The sequence below is a fragment of the Acartia tonsa genome, chromosome 7, assembly GCF_053477335.1.
Source record: "Acartia tonsa isolate MP-2025a chromosome 7, ASM5347733v1, whole genome shotgun sequence".
In the NCBI taxonomy this organism is placed as follows: domain Eukaryota; kingdom Metazoa; phylum Arthropoda; class Copepoda; order Calanoida; family Acartiidae; genus Acartia; species Acartia tonsa.
This window is the reverse complement of record NC_137266.1, coordinates 4,043,678-4,061,235: the sequence shown is the minus strand read 5'-3', so window position 1 is coordinate 4,061,235 and position 17,558 is coordinate 4,043,678. Positions and strand designations below refer to the sequence as shown.

The window sequence follows — 17,558 nt, the reverse complement described above, 5'->3', positions numbered from 1 at the left end:
ATAACATTTTTCTACTATTAACACAAGCCGCGCAATTTCAATTTTAAAACAGTCCGCATTTTTTTTGCACACCCTTTAGGATCTGTCAGCAGCAAGGTATAGTGGACATATAGAGAAAAAAGAAACTATAGTCGAGAGTAAAACATTTTCTTCATTCTCAACCTATCAGGTAAAACATATTTTATTATTAGGTGCTTGTTTAGAGTTATTGTTGTCCGCGGTTAGTAAAAGAAAAATTTTAGGAAAAACCGAAGATTGCATATATGAAAGATATCAATCTTATGATTTTTATTTTTGTGATAGGTAATCTTTTAGTATGGCTCAGAACCGGTTTAAGTACAGTGGAAATTAATCTGATTCGTAGATATAAAAGAATAATATCCCTAGTTAAATCGTATATCATAAAATGTAAGGAAGGGGCGGAAGTAACACTTATTGAAACCAAAACTAAAAGTCAAAGGAACTGAACTAAATAAACTGTTACAGCTCTAAGATTTGGCATGGCAGTTGCTTTAAAGAGGCACAATATGGAACTGTGAAGAAATTTTGTTTTGCCTTTTTTCGCCATATTAATCAATTTTCAATAATCTGAGATAAACTTTTTTTTAAAAAAATTTCCCTTATATTTTAACTTGACACTTGTAAAATTTTACTATTGCATTTTTTTAATATTGACATGTTTGAAATATTACAAGTGTCACTCAAATTTTCAAAATTGAAAAAAAAATTCTAAGAGGATAATACCCAAAAAAATTTTGGCGGTAAACGGCAATTTTCGGCGGGAGCAGCGGTTTCGCTGCCGTTGCTTTACAGTTCCATATTGTACCTCTTTAAAGCAACTGCCATGTCAAATCTCAGAGCTGTAGCTCTTTAATTATTTGAGTTCCTTTGACTTTTAGTTTTAATTTCAAAAGTGTCACTTCCGCCCACTCCCTTTTAGGTACTGGTACTTTTGGTCCATAAGATTAAAGCTATAGTATCAATATTTTAATTGTGAGCTTCGCTTTTCTGTATGTTGTTATCCTTGTTATTAATAAGGAGTCTGCGCCACAGCCTCCCGAGCGGACCAAGAACAAGAACAAATTTGCAGACGGTAACGGAGTGGGGCCAGATCCAAGCACAGGACTACACGCCCTAGAGAGGACTAGGACTGACAGCACAGGTTGCCAAACATAAAACTCGCATGCTTTTAATATTGTTCTTCAGATATAACTGAAAAGTAAAACATAAATATTGAGCAAATGAATTACAGGCTAATTATATTATTTGTCTCTTCTGCCATAAAAAAATGCGCTTAAATGTTTTCTTGAAGTCAATAAAATATGCTTTGTAGTACCTGTGTAAAAATATACAAATGTCTTTTTGGAAAAGTGAATTAATTAATGCATGAAAAAAAATTAATGTACTCTTGTCAATGTTTAAGTATTATTAATGATCAATTAATTAATATTTAAAACTGTATACTTCGAATTTAACATCGCATCCTTCTAACAGTTAACCATAGGTGGCTTCTAAGGTTCAATTGTACCACAGTTATTTAACTAATGATTTTTTACAGTCTTTTAAATTTGTATTATGAAAGAGGTTGAAATAGGATATTTGGAAAAGAAAATAGTTTTATGTTTCATATTTTCTCTAATCTCAATCTGATAAAAAATAACAGATTTTTTACTTGTTGTCTATTTATAATTTTTTTTTAATTAAATCAAATAGATTTACAAAATAAATAAATTGCAATTTTAGATCCTAGAATCAAAGGTTACTGTTATACTTTTTTTCTACGTAAAAGAACTTTTGAAGCCACCTTTGACATGTATAATTTTGTGGGCAGGTATGCAGGCGCGGGTTAGTAACGAGGAGTCAAGGTGGCAGTACATGGGTCTTGGAATTTGGGAAAATAGGGACAGGTCCCTATCTCCTTCAGGTTCGGTTTTAAACTATTTTTTTTCTTCTCATTTTTATAGAACTTAAAAAATTTGTTTTGCCTCTACTAGGTATTTTCGACAGCTAAAAACAAATGTTCTTTCAATTATATATTGTTTCTACTAGGTATTTTGTTTTAATAAAATAATTTTATATGTTTAAGGTAAATCAATTTTATTTAAGTAGTAATCAATCATATCTATCAAAAATTTTGAAAGTATCAGAACACAAAGACAATATTTAAATAAATTAAACAAAAGATTAACCTCAATTATTGCTTTACTTTTTATTGCATTTTGTTAAATTTTGTCTGTGTTCTACTACCTACTTATTTATATAATTCTTCTTGTCTTATTAAAAGCAAAATATGTTAGTTATATGTAGTTTTAAAAATTTTAACAAAATTATAACAATTGTAAATATTTTAAATGTCCAATTTACCAGCCAAAAAATACTTACATTTCTAATACCTAGTGACGTATTTAGTAAAATCTTTATCTTATGATTTTAGCATGTAAATCATTAACAATAACTTTCTATGTCGGCTACGCCCCTAGGTAAGGGTAGGGGGAAAGTTGACACCCCACTTTCAATTAACTATAGTTTTATAATGTAGATTCAACAAATAAATCTTGGGTTGATTTTGGTGAGGGGGGGGGGGGGTTATTTCACTTTAGAAAGTAAAATAGCTATCAACCATGACATATAAGAAGCTTCCTTGGTAAAGAAGAAACATATAAGTTTGGCGTTTAGTGAGATCATTTTCTACACTCATTTACAAAGTAAGGTAGACGGATATCTTGTTAATTCTAAATTTAATCACGGCTACGCCTCTAGAGTCATCTTTAAAGAAACTTTACTGTAAAGAAGAACCATATCGGTTCAGCGCTTATTTGCATCTTTCGCTACACATACCAGACAGACAGACATGTTGTTACTTTTATACACCAGTCTTAACTTAAATTTTTACAAGATTTAGGTGGTTAGTTTAGGGCAAAAAAGCAAGGGCATATTTTAAAACAAAGTTTTTGGAGGTCTAAAACTAAGCTTACATAATATGTAATAACTTAATGATTTACTGCATAAGGCAGACTCTTAGAGCAAATATATCAAGAAAAGTAACCATTAGTGCATTATTACTTTTACAATATGCAATAATGGCTTATTAATGCAATAAAGGCTCTATCTGGAATCATATGAAAAATATAAAGTTATAACTATCTCTACACAAATTATTTTTATTATTATTTTTAGTAGATTCAAAAATGATGTACTTTTGAATAAGCTTCAATAATTAAACCCTTTCCTCTAATGAGTTCTCCCTCCAATAATTTTCTCCAATCCCCCATTTTCCATTTATTTAAACCTTCTCTATTCTCTTAAAATAGCAGCTACTCCTAAGTTTACCATTTTATCCATCTTTGTACATAGTTTATTGACTGATTGATTTTATAACTGTTTATTTATGTTTTAAATAATAGATCATGAATGACAAGTATTTTATTATTATATTAAATACTAGTTATAAATTAGGCTTTATTTTTTAAAAATGTAGTAGGCATTTTATGAAAAAGGCGTTTTTTGAGATAGGCGTTTTCTGAGATGGGCGTTTTTTGAGATAGGCGTTTTCTGAGATGGGCGTTTTTTGAGATAGGCGTTTTCTGAGATAGGCGTTTTTTGAGATGACCCAAATTATTTCTTTGATTTTCTGTAAATCTAGGTTTTAAAAAGTCAATATATCAAGAACCAGTGCAGCCCCTCACTCGTTTCTATATAAAAGATGAAAACCTGTTTTGAAAGAATCTAAAAGTTATCAGTCTAATCTTATCTAATAACTTAATGCATATTGCTCAATATTCTAAGGTTCTGTTTGAGTTATTAAACAAGGTTAGGGTTAACTATAGAGGAGAGAAAGATAAGAGATAGTTAGAGTATGGAGGTAAAGAAAGACTGACAGACGGACATTCACTTATAATTCAGTTTTGCTTAATTAACTAGGGAGGGAGAACAAATTGACGTTAAAATCGACAACCTCTTTTTCCCCTTAACATTTCAATGTTATTATAAGATTGAATTTTGAATTGTAAAATTATGGAAAGATTAGAGGTGGATTCTTACAAAAAACTTTTTGGCGCACTGCCTCACTAAATTTAGTGAGGCTCCTTTAAAAATTTTGTGAAAAATCCTCCAAAATCGCATCAAAAATCTAAAAAAAAATGAAACAAATAACCCTTTTATGATTTTATTTAATTTTTGTAGATTTTTTATGCGTTTTTGGAGGATTTTTTACAAAAATGTTTAGCGAGCCTCATTAATTTTAGTGAGACAGTGAGCCAAAAAGTTTTTTTTAAGAATCCAGCTCAGGAATCTTGCGGGATAAAAATGGACAATAAATGGACAATGGACCATAATTTGATGAAAAACTTCAAATTATGATAAATTAAATTACCCTTTATATATTATTGGTGAAAAAAAGTTTGAACAAACCAATCAATATTTGATAAAAGTCTCTACAGTTTTTAATGAGATAACGTGTTTTAAAAACTTTTGAATCCAGTAAAATTAAAATCCCAATATCCCCTCCATCCCTGGCAAATATACCTTAATCGTCAACTGGCTTAACCCTGTATTCCCTGAAAAGAAACACTTTAGTTGATTATTCACACTTATGCCTCACATTAACCTCATTAGATCAGGGATAAGGGGATAGTTAAATGGTAGAAAAATCTGTATACTATTCGCACTTTAAAGTCTGCCTTTACTTAATAAGAAACAGGAATGACAATGTTCATTAGTATAGCTAAAACTAAAGTAAAGGAAGTAGTTAGTTAGTTGCTTCTTTATTGATTGGAGGAAAGATAATTTTTTTACTTATCATTTTTCCATGACATTAAAGACATCATTAAGCATTATATGTAATTATGTAGGCTGATTATTCTATACCAATTATGTTGTATTATACATAGGCATTAGGGTGGGTTCATATCGGAATTAGACAAAGCGGGGATATGCAACAGATAAAATTAACCTTAAAAACATTTCTGACCGAAAAAGAATTTTAAAAAATTGAGTTTTAGAACACGACCACTTAAAAATATAATTCATTTCTTATTAGTATGCAAAGACGACATTCAACAATTTTTTTGAATCAGAACTATGGCTTCATGGTGCCCCCTGGAAAGGCCTTGAGGAGCTGAATCAGGAACTTTTGTCAAAATATCTCGTTCCTAGCCTTAGAAATCACTAAAAAACCAAAAAAATTTAAGGTTTATTGAGAATTGTCCAATTTGTAGAGGTTTTTTAGATTTTCTCAGGCTAGGAACGAGATTTTTTGAAACGGACAAAAGTTCCTGACTCAGCTCCTCAAGGCCAGGGAGCACCATGAAGCCATAGTTCTGATTCAATAAATTTTTGACTCCCATTTACAAATAGCTATACAATTGAATGTCTGGTCGTCAGTGGTTTTAAGACTTAGGATAAATTTTAAATCATCCAGAGGTGTATTATATCTATATAAATTGAGTGCAAATCCCCGCTTTGGCCTCAGAAAAAAAATATCCAAAATCGACCCACCCTAAATAGGCATAGTAATAATTATTTTAAATAACTTTTAATTGGCCTTATTAAGAAAAATTAGTTTATTTATTTTATTAATATAACTGCATTTATCTCGAACAATTCCAAGTTATTAGGTATATATTTTTATGTAAAAAGAACACTAAAGTACTTTTTAGGAACATTTATCTCATAAATTTATTGTTCTGACAATATTGTAAGTCTATTAGGTTAATTTTTGTTGATGATTTAATCATACTGTTGTTTATAGCGAATAGTATTTTTTTGTCAGCTTATACCAATAAAGAAATTAATTCGGGGAAAAATCACGGAACCTATACGTGTTTTTCAGCTGTCGTTGGGGGGCAACTCATCGTAAAATTGACGACCTCTCCATTTGCCCCCCAAATATTCTTTCAAATTTATTTCACTTGTTGGTTATACCTTATACCTGATTTTTTTTTATACTTGTTGTAGCAAATTATGCATCCTTACCTTCAACAAAATAACATAAATCTAAGACAAGGAATATAAATGTATACTAATTTATATTGTTCGTACGAGTAATTTTTTAGGTAAATAATGTATAAGCAATGCGGCTTTTTTATGCGTCTTTAACTTTTTCTTTATATTTATTTAATAAACCTGGAATTTGTAAATGGATCTTTTTTTGTTATGTCTCCCTAAAGTAAATCTCCAAAAAAGCAGATTTCTAAGCATTATGTCATTTAACTGATTCTAGAGATAAGTTAGAGTGACGGAGACCAAACTGCATTACTTTTGCACCACTTTTGACGTCATATTCTTCATCTCTTTTTTAGCGGTTTTCTTTCCCACTTCTCTCATCTTCCTCATTTTATGACGTCACAGGAATCAAAAGTGACACAAAAGTAATGCAGTTTGGTCATTGTCAGTAATAGTTTTAGTAATTAATATATTTTAATTTTTGTTTCATAACAACGGCGGATAATCAGCAACCTTTAGTAGGATCCAGGTCTTGGCAGCCGCGCATCAGCCGCCAATAAACCTCATGGAAATCAACCTTTTATCAGTTACAAGTCTAAAACTAACCGAAAGATGGCAATCCCTCTTTTTAAAAAAAAAAAAATATTCAAAAACTTCGAAATGGGTTTTAATTTGAGGCTTAGTCGCGGCTGGCGAGCTCTGAAAAAATACATTCTTATTTATTTCAACATTAATCTGGAAAAATAAACTTTAATTTTAAAATTTTTCGGGAATAGTCCCTTTCGTAACATCGCCCCATAAGGGGTGATTCGTCTTATTTTTAAAATGGCTTTGAATAGGTTATTTTAGGTTAGGTTAGGTTATATTGGGTTAGGTGATTGCCCCACAGAGTTAGGTAATTGGTCCCTCAGGGTTAGAGCCCCCCGCAGGGGCTAGAAATAGGAGAAAAGCTACTGTGAAAAATATGAAGAATCGCCCCATAAGGTGCGATTTTACGAAAGGGACTATACCCAATTTTTCTGTTATTAAAAAGATTGATAAATTTTAGGTTATGCGGATCCAGTGAGTTATAGAGAATCTAGTCCGGGATATGCTTCCACTTATAATAATGGATACTCAGGAATATATTGTTATTTAACAAACAGATCTATTGTATAGTATAGATGTATATACAGACAACTACCTCCCTTTCTTTTTTAAAGACCTCTTTCGTCTGCTTCTAAATTAATTTCTGCTACTTGACTGTGTTAATATAAACGACACAATTGGTTGATTTTCATTGACCCAAGGTGGTTGCGATGGGGAGATACAGTTATTTAATCTTTTCTTCCTCTAGTGTTTTACTCTAATATTTAACATATAAATAGATAAGTAGCTTCTGGGGCCAGGAAAATGGCCTAAAACCGTCTGAAGATATTATTAAAACTTCCCTGAATATAATTGTACAATCCATTTGTACCAGCAACCGAGATCTTTAGCTATAGATAATCAGATTCTGCCACTTTATCAATTACTAGCGGCTACGCCCCTAGAGGCTTCTAGTGGCACTTTGATTTAAAAAAAAAATAATATGATACCTTGCAATGTTACGTATGAGTCTCTATTCGAGAGAAAAAACATTTCGATTTATAGTGATTTCTCTTGGGAGCAGGGTTGTCATTTTGGGCGGGCGCTTTTGGGCGGGCAGTTTTGGGCGGGCGGTTTTGGGCCGCCCAATATAAGGTCCTTTTGGGCAGTTTTGGGCACCTCCCTTTTAGGGGATGAGAAAAAGGGGAGGGGGTTAAAAAAGAGGGGGTGGGCCAATTTTTTGGGTGATATCCTTATAATAAAGTAACAGGATGTTTGTGTGTTTGTATGTTTGTACCGAAGGATCTCGCTAACCGCTGAACCGATCGGGTTCTCTTTAACAGGGTAGCTTCTCATAAGTCCCGGTAAGGTTTATAACTATTTTCTTGGGGGTTGGGACACCCCCAACCCCCCCCCAAAAAATGAAAAATTACCCCCCCCCCAAAAAAAAAAAACTTTTTATTTTTTTTTCTAAATAAAAATTAAAAATGAGGGGGGGGCAAATGTATTACTTTTTCTTTTCAAATCTAATATAATAATTGGATTATCAAATTTGACTCTCCCCTCCTCAAGTGCCCCTAGAGGCCTCTAGGGCCGTAGCCGCTAGTTAACTATATAAATTAGTAAGCTTTTATGTATCTAGAAAGGATTTCGCTAACTGCTGAACCGATATGGTTCTCCTTCCCAGTCGAGCATTTATAGGTCCTGAGATGGTTTTAGGCCATTTTATTTCTAATAATATGTCTAAGTATAGTTTTAGGCTATTTTATATCCTTTTTATATGCTTTTTACGACATTTGCCCAAAACCCGCCTTAAACCCTTTTGGGCAATTGGGCCGCCCAATATCAAAAAAAGTGCCCAATTCGACAACCCTGCTTGGGAGGGTGGTGGTACCCTCCCCCAAAATAGTTATAAACCCTCCCGGGACCTATGAGAAGATACCCTGTTAAGGAGAAACCGATTGATTTAGCGGTTAGCGAGATCCTTCGGTACAAACACACAAACAGAGAGACATCCTGTTACTTCAGTATAAGGATAGGATTGATAGACAAATAGATTAACTGTTTTGCTTTGCCTTTTAGAGAAAATGCCCTATGTTTATGTTAAGGCTTTTGGCTATTTTCTATTTATCTGTATAATTATCTGTACATAAAACTAGAATAAGCTTTATCCATTTCTCCATTTAGTTAGACACATAGAAAGAAACAAGTTGTTGTAGATTATTTTTATCGCTATTGTCTTGTATGCCCTAATAATAAATAGATAGGTATAATGTATATGTTACTAGTGGCATCGCTCCTAGCATCTAGGGGCTCTGTATTCGAGGGGCAGAAAAATAGCCTAAACTATACCTAGGCTTATTTTTAAAAAATGAATAGTCTAAAACCATCTCAGAGCCTATAAGTGGCTTCACTGTAAAGAAGAACCATATTGGTTCAGCAGTTAGCGAGATTCTTCGCTACAGACAAAAAATAGCTTATTACTTTATACTATAGGATAAACAATTTATCTAAAATGCAGATAAATATACAAGAGGGGGATATCAAGAAACCATCATTGAGAAGTCTTATTCACATCAGGTAAACATTATTGAACGGACAGACACTTATTATAGAAATGGATTGCTAAAAATTGATAGATCTAGATAAAGGGTGTGCAAAAAAATGCGGACATTTTTAAAATTCTAATTTCGTGGCTTGTGTTAATAGTTAAAAAATACTACGCATACCGTTCGAACCGCTATGAACTCTAGTTTTTGGAAATATAAGAAGGGTTACTGTGTTATAGTATAGTTAGGGAGCTACGTGGTAAAATGTCCCAACTGACTTAAAACTTGACTTGCGAGTATAAATTACTACATTTTTAAAATTCAAATTGCGTGGCTTGTGTTTGTAGCAGAAAAGTGTTACGCATACCGTTAGGACCGCTATGAACTATGCGTAGTATTTTTCTACTAATAACACAAGCTGCGCAATTAGAATTTTAAAAATGTCCGCATTTTTTGTTGCATACCCTTTAGATAAGTAGATAGTTGTAGAAATGGTAAAGAGAGGTTTATGTTGTAGAAGCAATTATTGAGAAACAATTTTAACAACAGGTTTAGTACACTTGCTTGTGTACTTTGGTACTTTTGTATTTGGTTTGTGTACTTTGCAGGGAGGGAGAGGACATTGGACTGTAAATTATACTTGTACTCAAAGTTTATAATAATATCTTATCATTAAAGCTTTGGGTATTTTATTGGTTGGTTTTAATTAGCCGTTTCCAAGCTTTTTAATCTATAATTTAAACCTTCAACAGTGGTAATTATGTTAATCTTTACTTTAAGTGGTATATTTTTCGTCCATTATCTTATCCCTGAAAATCTCTGATAGTTTAGCAAATTTATATTATTGGATAACACTAAACTACTTAATACAACTTACAAGCATCCACAGGAGCAAAAATAAAAAAAAGAATGCTTTTAAAATAAGGTAGTTTGTCTCAACCATGACACTTTGGTTGAGCTTGACTTCCGAATTAGCGGGAAGTTCACGAGATCAGTTGGCGAACATACAAACCCCCAATACCAGGAACCATCAAGTTTCAACAGCAGGTTTGAATATAGATTTATTGATGAAATTATTTCAAAGACCTGAAATTACAATATCAATTAGTTCATAATTCCAGTTATTTATAACCACGTAATCTTATTTGCTTTTTAAAAATCATTTTTCTCTACGGTAAAAAATCTTTGGAAACTTTGGCTTTAAAGGAAAATTATTTGGTTTAATAAATCATTGTTAAATGCAACAATAAGGCACATAAAAATTACTAAAACATATATTAATCATAATTAAGTTTCATGCTTAGCTGGCTAAAGCCTTTTTAAAACTACATATAATCGTCCTATACACCATTCTTCCTAATAAAATTAACAAATTCTACCTGAAGTTCCTATGGTTTCAAATCCCTGGTATACTAGGGTCGTTCACACACTATGAGACCAATGATAGGCCCAATTTTGTTCTCCGAAATCTTCACACCCTCATGTCTCATTCAAAAGTGAAAAACGTGGGCGCATATAAACAATCCATGCTGCGTCACTTTATGAAGGGAAAGTCAAAAAAGACGACATTTGCGCTTAATTCTAGGATTAATGATAAGGAATTAATTTCGCACTTGATAAACACAAAGCTTCCTCGAAAAGAGGTTAAGACACACCCCCCGTTTGAAAGTCAAATTAACTTCCTTAACGAGATTCAAGGTTTTTTTTGCGCTGAGCACTAGCAACATTTCTCACTAAACTCAACTCACCATAATCACATGAGAATGGCCACATCCCGAAAACGTGACAATTTTGCTCCTAACTTAATGAAACCCCGTGAAATGCATACACAATATCATACCCCTCACTAGGACTCATAATACCTCACATTTTAGGATAGAAGGATGGGGATTGGTTTGTACCATACAACATTCCATGCACATGACAATCACAGATCACATACACAATCCTAAAATGGATAATCCTATTAATCATGATGTTGTAATATAACAACTATACTAAATAATAATCATTTCATAATCAATAGGTAATAAATCATTATAATAAATCAATAAGTACCTACGAAATCAGGTTGAAATGTAAACAATAATGGTAAAATAAAACGAAATAAATCTTAGACAAGAAAATTAAGATTTATAGGTACTTAAAACTAAATTTGTTAAGTATCAAAAAGAGTAGTAAGAAAAAATGTTTCAAAATCCTTGGGCAGAAAGTTTTTCAAACTTAATGAATAAGAACTGTAATATCTTAATCAACAATAAAACTTTTTAATACTTAAAGAATAGCAAAATAATAATATCTTCGTTAGAATTTTCATCGGAATTATGAAAAAAATACCAATTTTTCTTTGTAAAAAAAATATGAGACTTTAAATATGAATTTTCAATCATTCCTTGATCTGAATAAAAAATGTTTACTTGATTGAAATTCATATATAATTTAAAAAAATCTGCTAAAAAATACTTGATTTTTTTCTTAGAATAAATATCGAATCACGCAACCTCGACACATTTATTCCTTTTTGGTAAACTTTTCAGGTAAGTTTTATAATGAATGGTACTTTTGAAAAGAAATTAAACTCAATAAAATTAAATTTGAGTATATGAAATAGAATAAAAATTAGTCGCATTTCATTTGATTCTTATTTTAGGCATAAAAATAGGCATATGAAAATGTGGCTTTTTCCTAAAAAAATCTCAATTTCCATAAAATAAGAATCAATTATTAATCATAACTTTTTAACCGCTTTTTTTTTTAATATCTGCGATAAAAATGAAGGTAGAGTTAATTTAAAATATGCATAGTTTATCTTAAATTAATTCTGTAACATTCAGATAAAATATTAATCAATATTTTAATAATATCATACATCGTGTTCATTATTATAAATGCTTAAACATGAACGAAAATATATATACCTAGGAAAACAATTGCTAAAAATATTTTCTCAAGGTTTAAAATTATCCGAAATCGCTAGGTACGTATATTACTACGAATCTCTGCTCTCGGAATGAAGAAAAATCTTAACGCGTGGATTAATAGGAATCCCAGCTCTCGGAGTGAACAGAAAAAAAAAAACTTTTGTACATGAATTTTTAAGAATCTCTGCCTCCGGAATGAAAGAAAATCTTTGATTTGCTTACAAATTTAAACAAATATCTTGATTTTTTGCGATAATCTTTTTAAAATAATAATAAGAAATATTTTAAACATTATCATAATAATTTTACATGTTGTGTTCTTTACTTTAATGCATTATCTCATACGAGAATCTGAGAAATAACATTTTTTAAGCAAACGTGAACCATGAAAAAAATACCTCGAAAAATAATTTTAAAATTCTATTTTTCTCAATCTAAAAAAAAAACTGCAAAAATCATTTGGTAGTTAATACACACAAACTTTTGCTTTTCAAAATCATACTTAAAGAAACAAAATCTTTTAAAATCAGCTTTAAAAGTCTAAACAATTTTGTAGAATTTTTGTGCTTAAATATGAACAATAAAATTAGTTGAATAATGAATACTTATTCTTTGCAGAACCTTTTTAGGTTCCCTTCACAAGCTTAATATATAACTTGTAATATTTTTTCTTTAAAGATCATTTTCACATAATAGTTTATGTTGTAGATTAGATATGTGTGGTTTGAAATTTTTCAATGACTTTCTGGCGGCACACCCGCCATATTTCCACCCGCCATTTGCAGGCCTCTTACCCTGTGTCGGGCGGCAAGGTTGGCAGCAGCCAAGTCGATTCTTGATTCATGACAGCACCAGGGCAAGTGATAAAAGTGTGACTGTCATAAAACTTAGAATCATCTACCGGCTTTTGTCCGGCCGGAACCGAAACTCCCGTCGGCTCTTGTCCGGCCAGAACCGAATTTCTTATTGGCTCTTGCCCAGCTGGAACCGAAACTCCCGTCGGCTCTTGTCCAGCTGGAACCAAAACTCTGATCGGCTCTTGTCCAGCCGGAACCGAAACTCCCGTCGGCTCTTGTCCGGCTGGAACCGAATCATTCAGCGGCTCAATACCCGCCGTAACAATATTCTCAACGGCTACAGTATCGTTACCAATATCATCAGGAATAACTGCAGCACAACTAACATCATTATCAATATTAGCCACGGCAACACCCGCCGTAGCCATGTTGTCAACGGCTGCGGCACTAGCAGAACCAAAAAGTTCATCAGCAGCGTTACAAGCAGAACCAACAGGTTCAATAATAGCAGCCACGGCAGATCCAACCGGTTCATTATCAACAGCTACGGCAGAACCAACCGGTTCATTATCAACAGCTACGGCAGTACCAACCAGCTCATTATCAATAACTACGGCAGTACCAACCGGTTCATTATCAACAGCTACGGTAGTACCAACCGGTTCATTGTCAACAGCTACGGCAGCTTTAAACGCAGATTTCTGCTGACCAGCTCCATAGTCAGCACTTGTACAGATAAAACCACTACCAAAAATGGTTCGCCACAACATAGACTGGCCCACTTTCTGGTAGGTTGATGGAAACACGTCAGGATGTGTATTTCCAATGATGATATCTAAGCCTCCACTAATATATGTAAATCTTTCTGGCGGCATCTTAAATATTTCGGCGGCGGTTTCCGGATGGACCGAGCGCATCTCGTTGCCACCTCCGAGGTTAGGCATAACAGCTGCCTCAAATTCTCTCAAGTTACCATCCCTGTCCTTCAGATAGAACACCACATTTCGGCAGGATGATTCACTACCGTCAGCAACAGAAATGTTTGTATATCTGCCGGTAGATTTCAGCTTCAACTTGTGGGACATCTTCTCAGATATAAGTGGTAGACTCGAACCCGAATCAAACATGACGGCGGCATGGCAGGCGCCGCCGCCAGGTGCTACAACTGGAACTATTTGCAGCAGGAAGGTACATGTGCTAGGCTCAGAACTTGATTTGTAGACTGTATTCACACTAGCACTAGCCTCATGCAACATACGACTATGATAACCGTCGCAATTATTGGTGCCACAGACACCAAGCTTATCCGATTTATTACAATTGTCAGCAGCATGACCATCACACAAGCAGAGTTCACACAACTTATTCTGCTGAACAACTTTTTTTCGGTCAACAACATCCATCTTCTTAAATGTGGGACAACGGAAAATAGGATGTTTATCCTCGCAATTTTCAACAGGACATGCACTGTTCCACTTGGAAGCCTTGTCCTTTCCAGCCTTTCCATTCTCATTGTCACTGCGGCCAGACACTTGCGCGGCGGCAGCTCTATCACGATTTCTCTTGCCGGCGTTAGTGTCATAGGACATATCACCGGCCAACATGGCACCCCTGGTCCTCTCCAGCAGTTCTACAATCTTCTGGATGTTTGGTTGGTTCATGCTACCTAGCTCCATCATAATCTTCTCTCTCAAATTTTCAGGGCACTTGTCTTTAAAAATATGAATAAGAGTTAGGTGATTGTAATCCTTAGCTGCAGAACCAACGATGGCTTCTACCTCCTGCATCATGCTCTTGAAGGTAGCAATTGCGCTAACCACGTCCACAGGTTTATCCACAGGTTTCATCTTGTTCAACTTAGTTAAAATCCTCATGAACCGGCGAGTGTTTGATAAAAACATCTGATCAAGAAACGCCCATTGTTCATTATGATCTCTAATCGCTGACACTTGCTTGCGTAGTTCCGGGTTGGTTATCACCTTCTCCATACACAACATCAGACTTAACCTCTGGTCAGCAAATCCATAACCAGAGCATAGATCCTTAAAGACCTGTTTAAAGTTTGGGTAATCCGTGTCAGTTCCGTCGAACGACGGCAACAAACTGTTGTCCCAGCGCCCATACTGCGGGTTGGAACTCCGAATATCCACGGCAGACATACTTCTGGAGAGCATGGCAGGTGTCCCACTCTCATCCAGATTAGATGAACGACGTTCCATCTCTCTAAGCCTTCGGTACATATCACGTACTTCTTGGCGCAATTCCACGGAAATTTTAAGCACTCCCATGTCCATCTTTACCTTCTCAATGACGTCGAGGTTCCTGGCGACAGTGCTTGACCTCGCGTCGTCTGAATCATTGTCAAGCCAGTACAGAATTTTTGTACACTGCTCCAACGACGCATAAACTTTATCTGCAACAGTTTTCTGCTCACTAGCTTCATCCAAATCACGCTTGAACTCGCGCAGCTCACTAGTATCCACGGCAGGTTTTAGACTTTTTATTAGGTCAGATTGGTCCTTGACCTCACTAAAAATGTCACGAATTGATTTTAAATTCACATTTTCACATGAACTAAAACTTTGGCAGGCTTTTAGATTTTCATAAAACACTTTTATCTGTTCGTCAAACACCTCTAGCCTTTCATTGCCAATAGCGATAGCTCGCTCAATTTTCTGCTTTTTAGTGAGCACCATATTGATTCACTAGGTAATTATTTCACAGAAAAATTGTCAATGTTTTTTTTTCATCAATACACTATATGCTATTGATTTATTGAAGAATGCTAACGCCTATTCTTCAGATTCTTTGAAGAATGCTAATGCCTATTCCTCAGAACCATTTGAAATTGCTTGTGCAGCGCCTTCAACCATCAGGTTATTTGAAATTCGCTTGTGCAGCTCCTTCAAACTCCATTCCTTTGAAATTGTCTCAACCATGACACTTTGGTTGAGCTTGACTTCCGAATTAGCGGGAAGTTCACGAGATCAGTTGGCGAACATACAAACCCCCAATACCAGGAACCATCAAGTTTCAACAGCAGGTTTGAATATAGATTTATTGATGAAATTATTTCAAAGACCTGAAATTACAATATCAATTAGTTCATAATTCCAGTTATTTATAACCACGTAATCTTATTTGCTTTTTAAAAATCATTTTTCTCTACGGTAAAAAATCTTTGGAAACTTTGGCTTTAAAGGAAAATTATTTGGTTTAATAAATCATTGTTAAATGCAACAATAAGGCACATAAAAATTACTAAAACATATATTAATCATAATTAAGTTTCATGCTTAGCTGGCTAAAGCCTTTTTAAAACTACATATAATCGTCCTATACACCATTCTTCCTAATAAAATTAACAAATTCTACCTGAAGTTCCTATGGTTTCAAATCCCTGGTATACTAGGGTCGTTCACACACTATGAGACCAATGATAGGCCCAATTTTGTTCTCCGAAATCTTCACACCCTCATGTCTCATTCAAAAGTGAAAAACGTGGGCGCATATAAACAATCCATGCTGCGTCACTTTATGAAGGGAAAGTCAAAAAAGACGACATTTGCGCTTAATTCTAGGATTAATGATAAGGAATTAATTTCGCACTTGATAAACACAAAGCTTCCTCGAAAAGAGGTTAAGACAGTAGTTCGATTGATTGTTTGATTTTTCGTTAAGATTTACATAACCACTGAATGGATTTAGTTATCTAATTTAGGAAAGCTTCACATAGGTGTCGGAAAGGTTTTAGACCATTGTATTTTTGTATTTAGTGATGGTTTTAGGCTATTTTTCTGCTACCTTCTAACCCTTAAAACTCAGAGTCCCTTGATGCAAGAAGACAAAAATAAGAATAGAAATATTTATGTCTCGTTATCTTTTTACAGAGGGGCGATTTCTTTTTGGAATGTGGAGGTACCCTCCCCCCCCCCGGGCCCCCCCCTCCAAAAAAAAATATTTTAAACCCTTTTTTGGTTCTTTCATTTAAAATTTAACTTTTAAGTAGAACCATATCGGTCCATAGGTTAGTGAGATCTTAAGCTACAGATAGACGACTTTTTTCTTTTATATATAGATATCAATTTGTAGGAAAGGATCATGCCTGCAAATGGGACCTTATCAAATGGAGCACAACCCAAACGACTTTCTACAGAAAGATATGAAAGGTAACAACATTATTAGGTTCCAGGAGAAACGCAGGAGTCCTAAACGTCGAGATGGACAAACGCAGGAGTCCCAAACGTCGGAGTGGACAAACGCAGGAGTGTTAAAATATTAATTTTATTAAGTATTTCTAAGCAGATTAGGTTAGGTTAAGATATGAATGAACAAATAAGCCGCCACAGGAGTTAGGCATTTAAAAAACCTATAAGATGGTCTAAAATACGTAAGGTTAGGTTTAGTGTCCAATCCGACGTTTGAGACTCCTGCGTTTGTCGTAGGACCTATTATTATTATAATGGATCCTGATAAACCCTTATGCTGTTATTTTTTCAAATTTAGAGTAACGGCATGACACAAGCCATTAAACTTGAAAATCTAATTAAATTACCTCGTAAGGGCGGGATTCTTCTTCGTTTTTCAAGTGATCATCTAGAGAATCCAGAGAGCCTCATCCGCGTGTAATGGGATGTGGTGATCTAACACCCAAGGAAACTTCCAACAGACATCCATCCCTTTGATTGCATGACCTTTGTTTAAGAAGTGCATGTTAATGAGTTGCTCTTGTTTTCGACCAAGGCATTCCCCTTCTCTAACTATTTATGTCGCTCATCTGA

General features: G+C 34.1%; 2 protein-coding genes across 3 annotated transcripts in view; one reads left to right on the top strand and one right to left on the bottom strand.

Moving 5' to 3' along the window:
• Positions 1-17,558, bottom strand: part of LOC145324686 (glutamine--fructose-6-phosphate aminotransferase [isomerizing] 2-like) — a 181,468-nt gene that overhangs the window by 76,365 nt on the left and 87,545 nt on the right. The window lies entirely within an intron of this gene.
• Pax (paxillin) overlaps positions 1-17,558 on the top strand; it is a 36,335-nt gene that overhangs the window by 2,548 nt on the left and 16,229 nt on the right. The window contains exons 2-7 of one of the 2 annotated variants that reach the window (XM_080167275.1): positions 80-169; positions 1,039-1,162; positions 1,832-1,924; positions 6,992-7,063; positions 9,032-9,090; positions 16,870-16,946. In XM_080167275.1, the coding sequence (XP_080023401.1) occupies positions 80-169; positions 1,039-1,162; positions 1,832-1,924; positions 6,992-7,063; positions 9,032-9,090; positions 16,870-16,946 (515 nt within the window). The remainder of the gene's footprint in view (positions 1-79; positions 170-1,038; positions 1,163-1,831; positions 1,925-6,991; positions 7,064-9,031; positions 9,091-16,869; positions 16,947-17,558) is intronic. The other variant, XM_080167276.1, reaches the window with a different exon arrangement.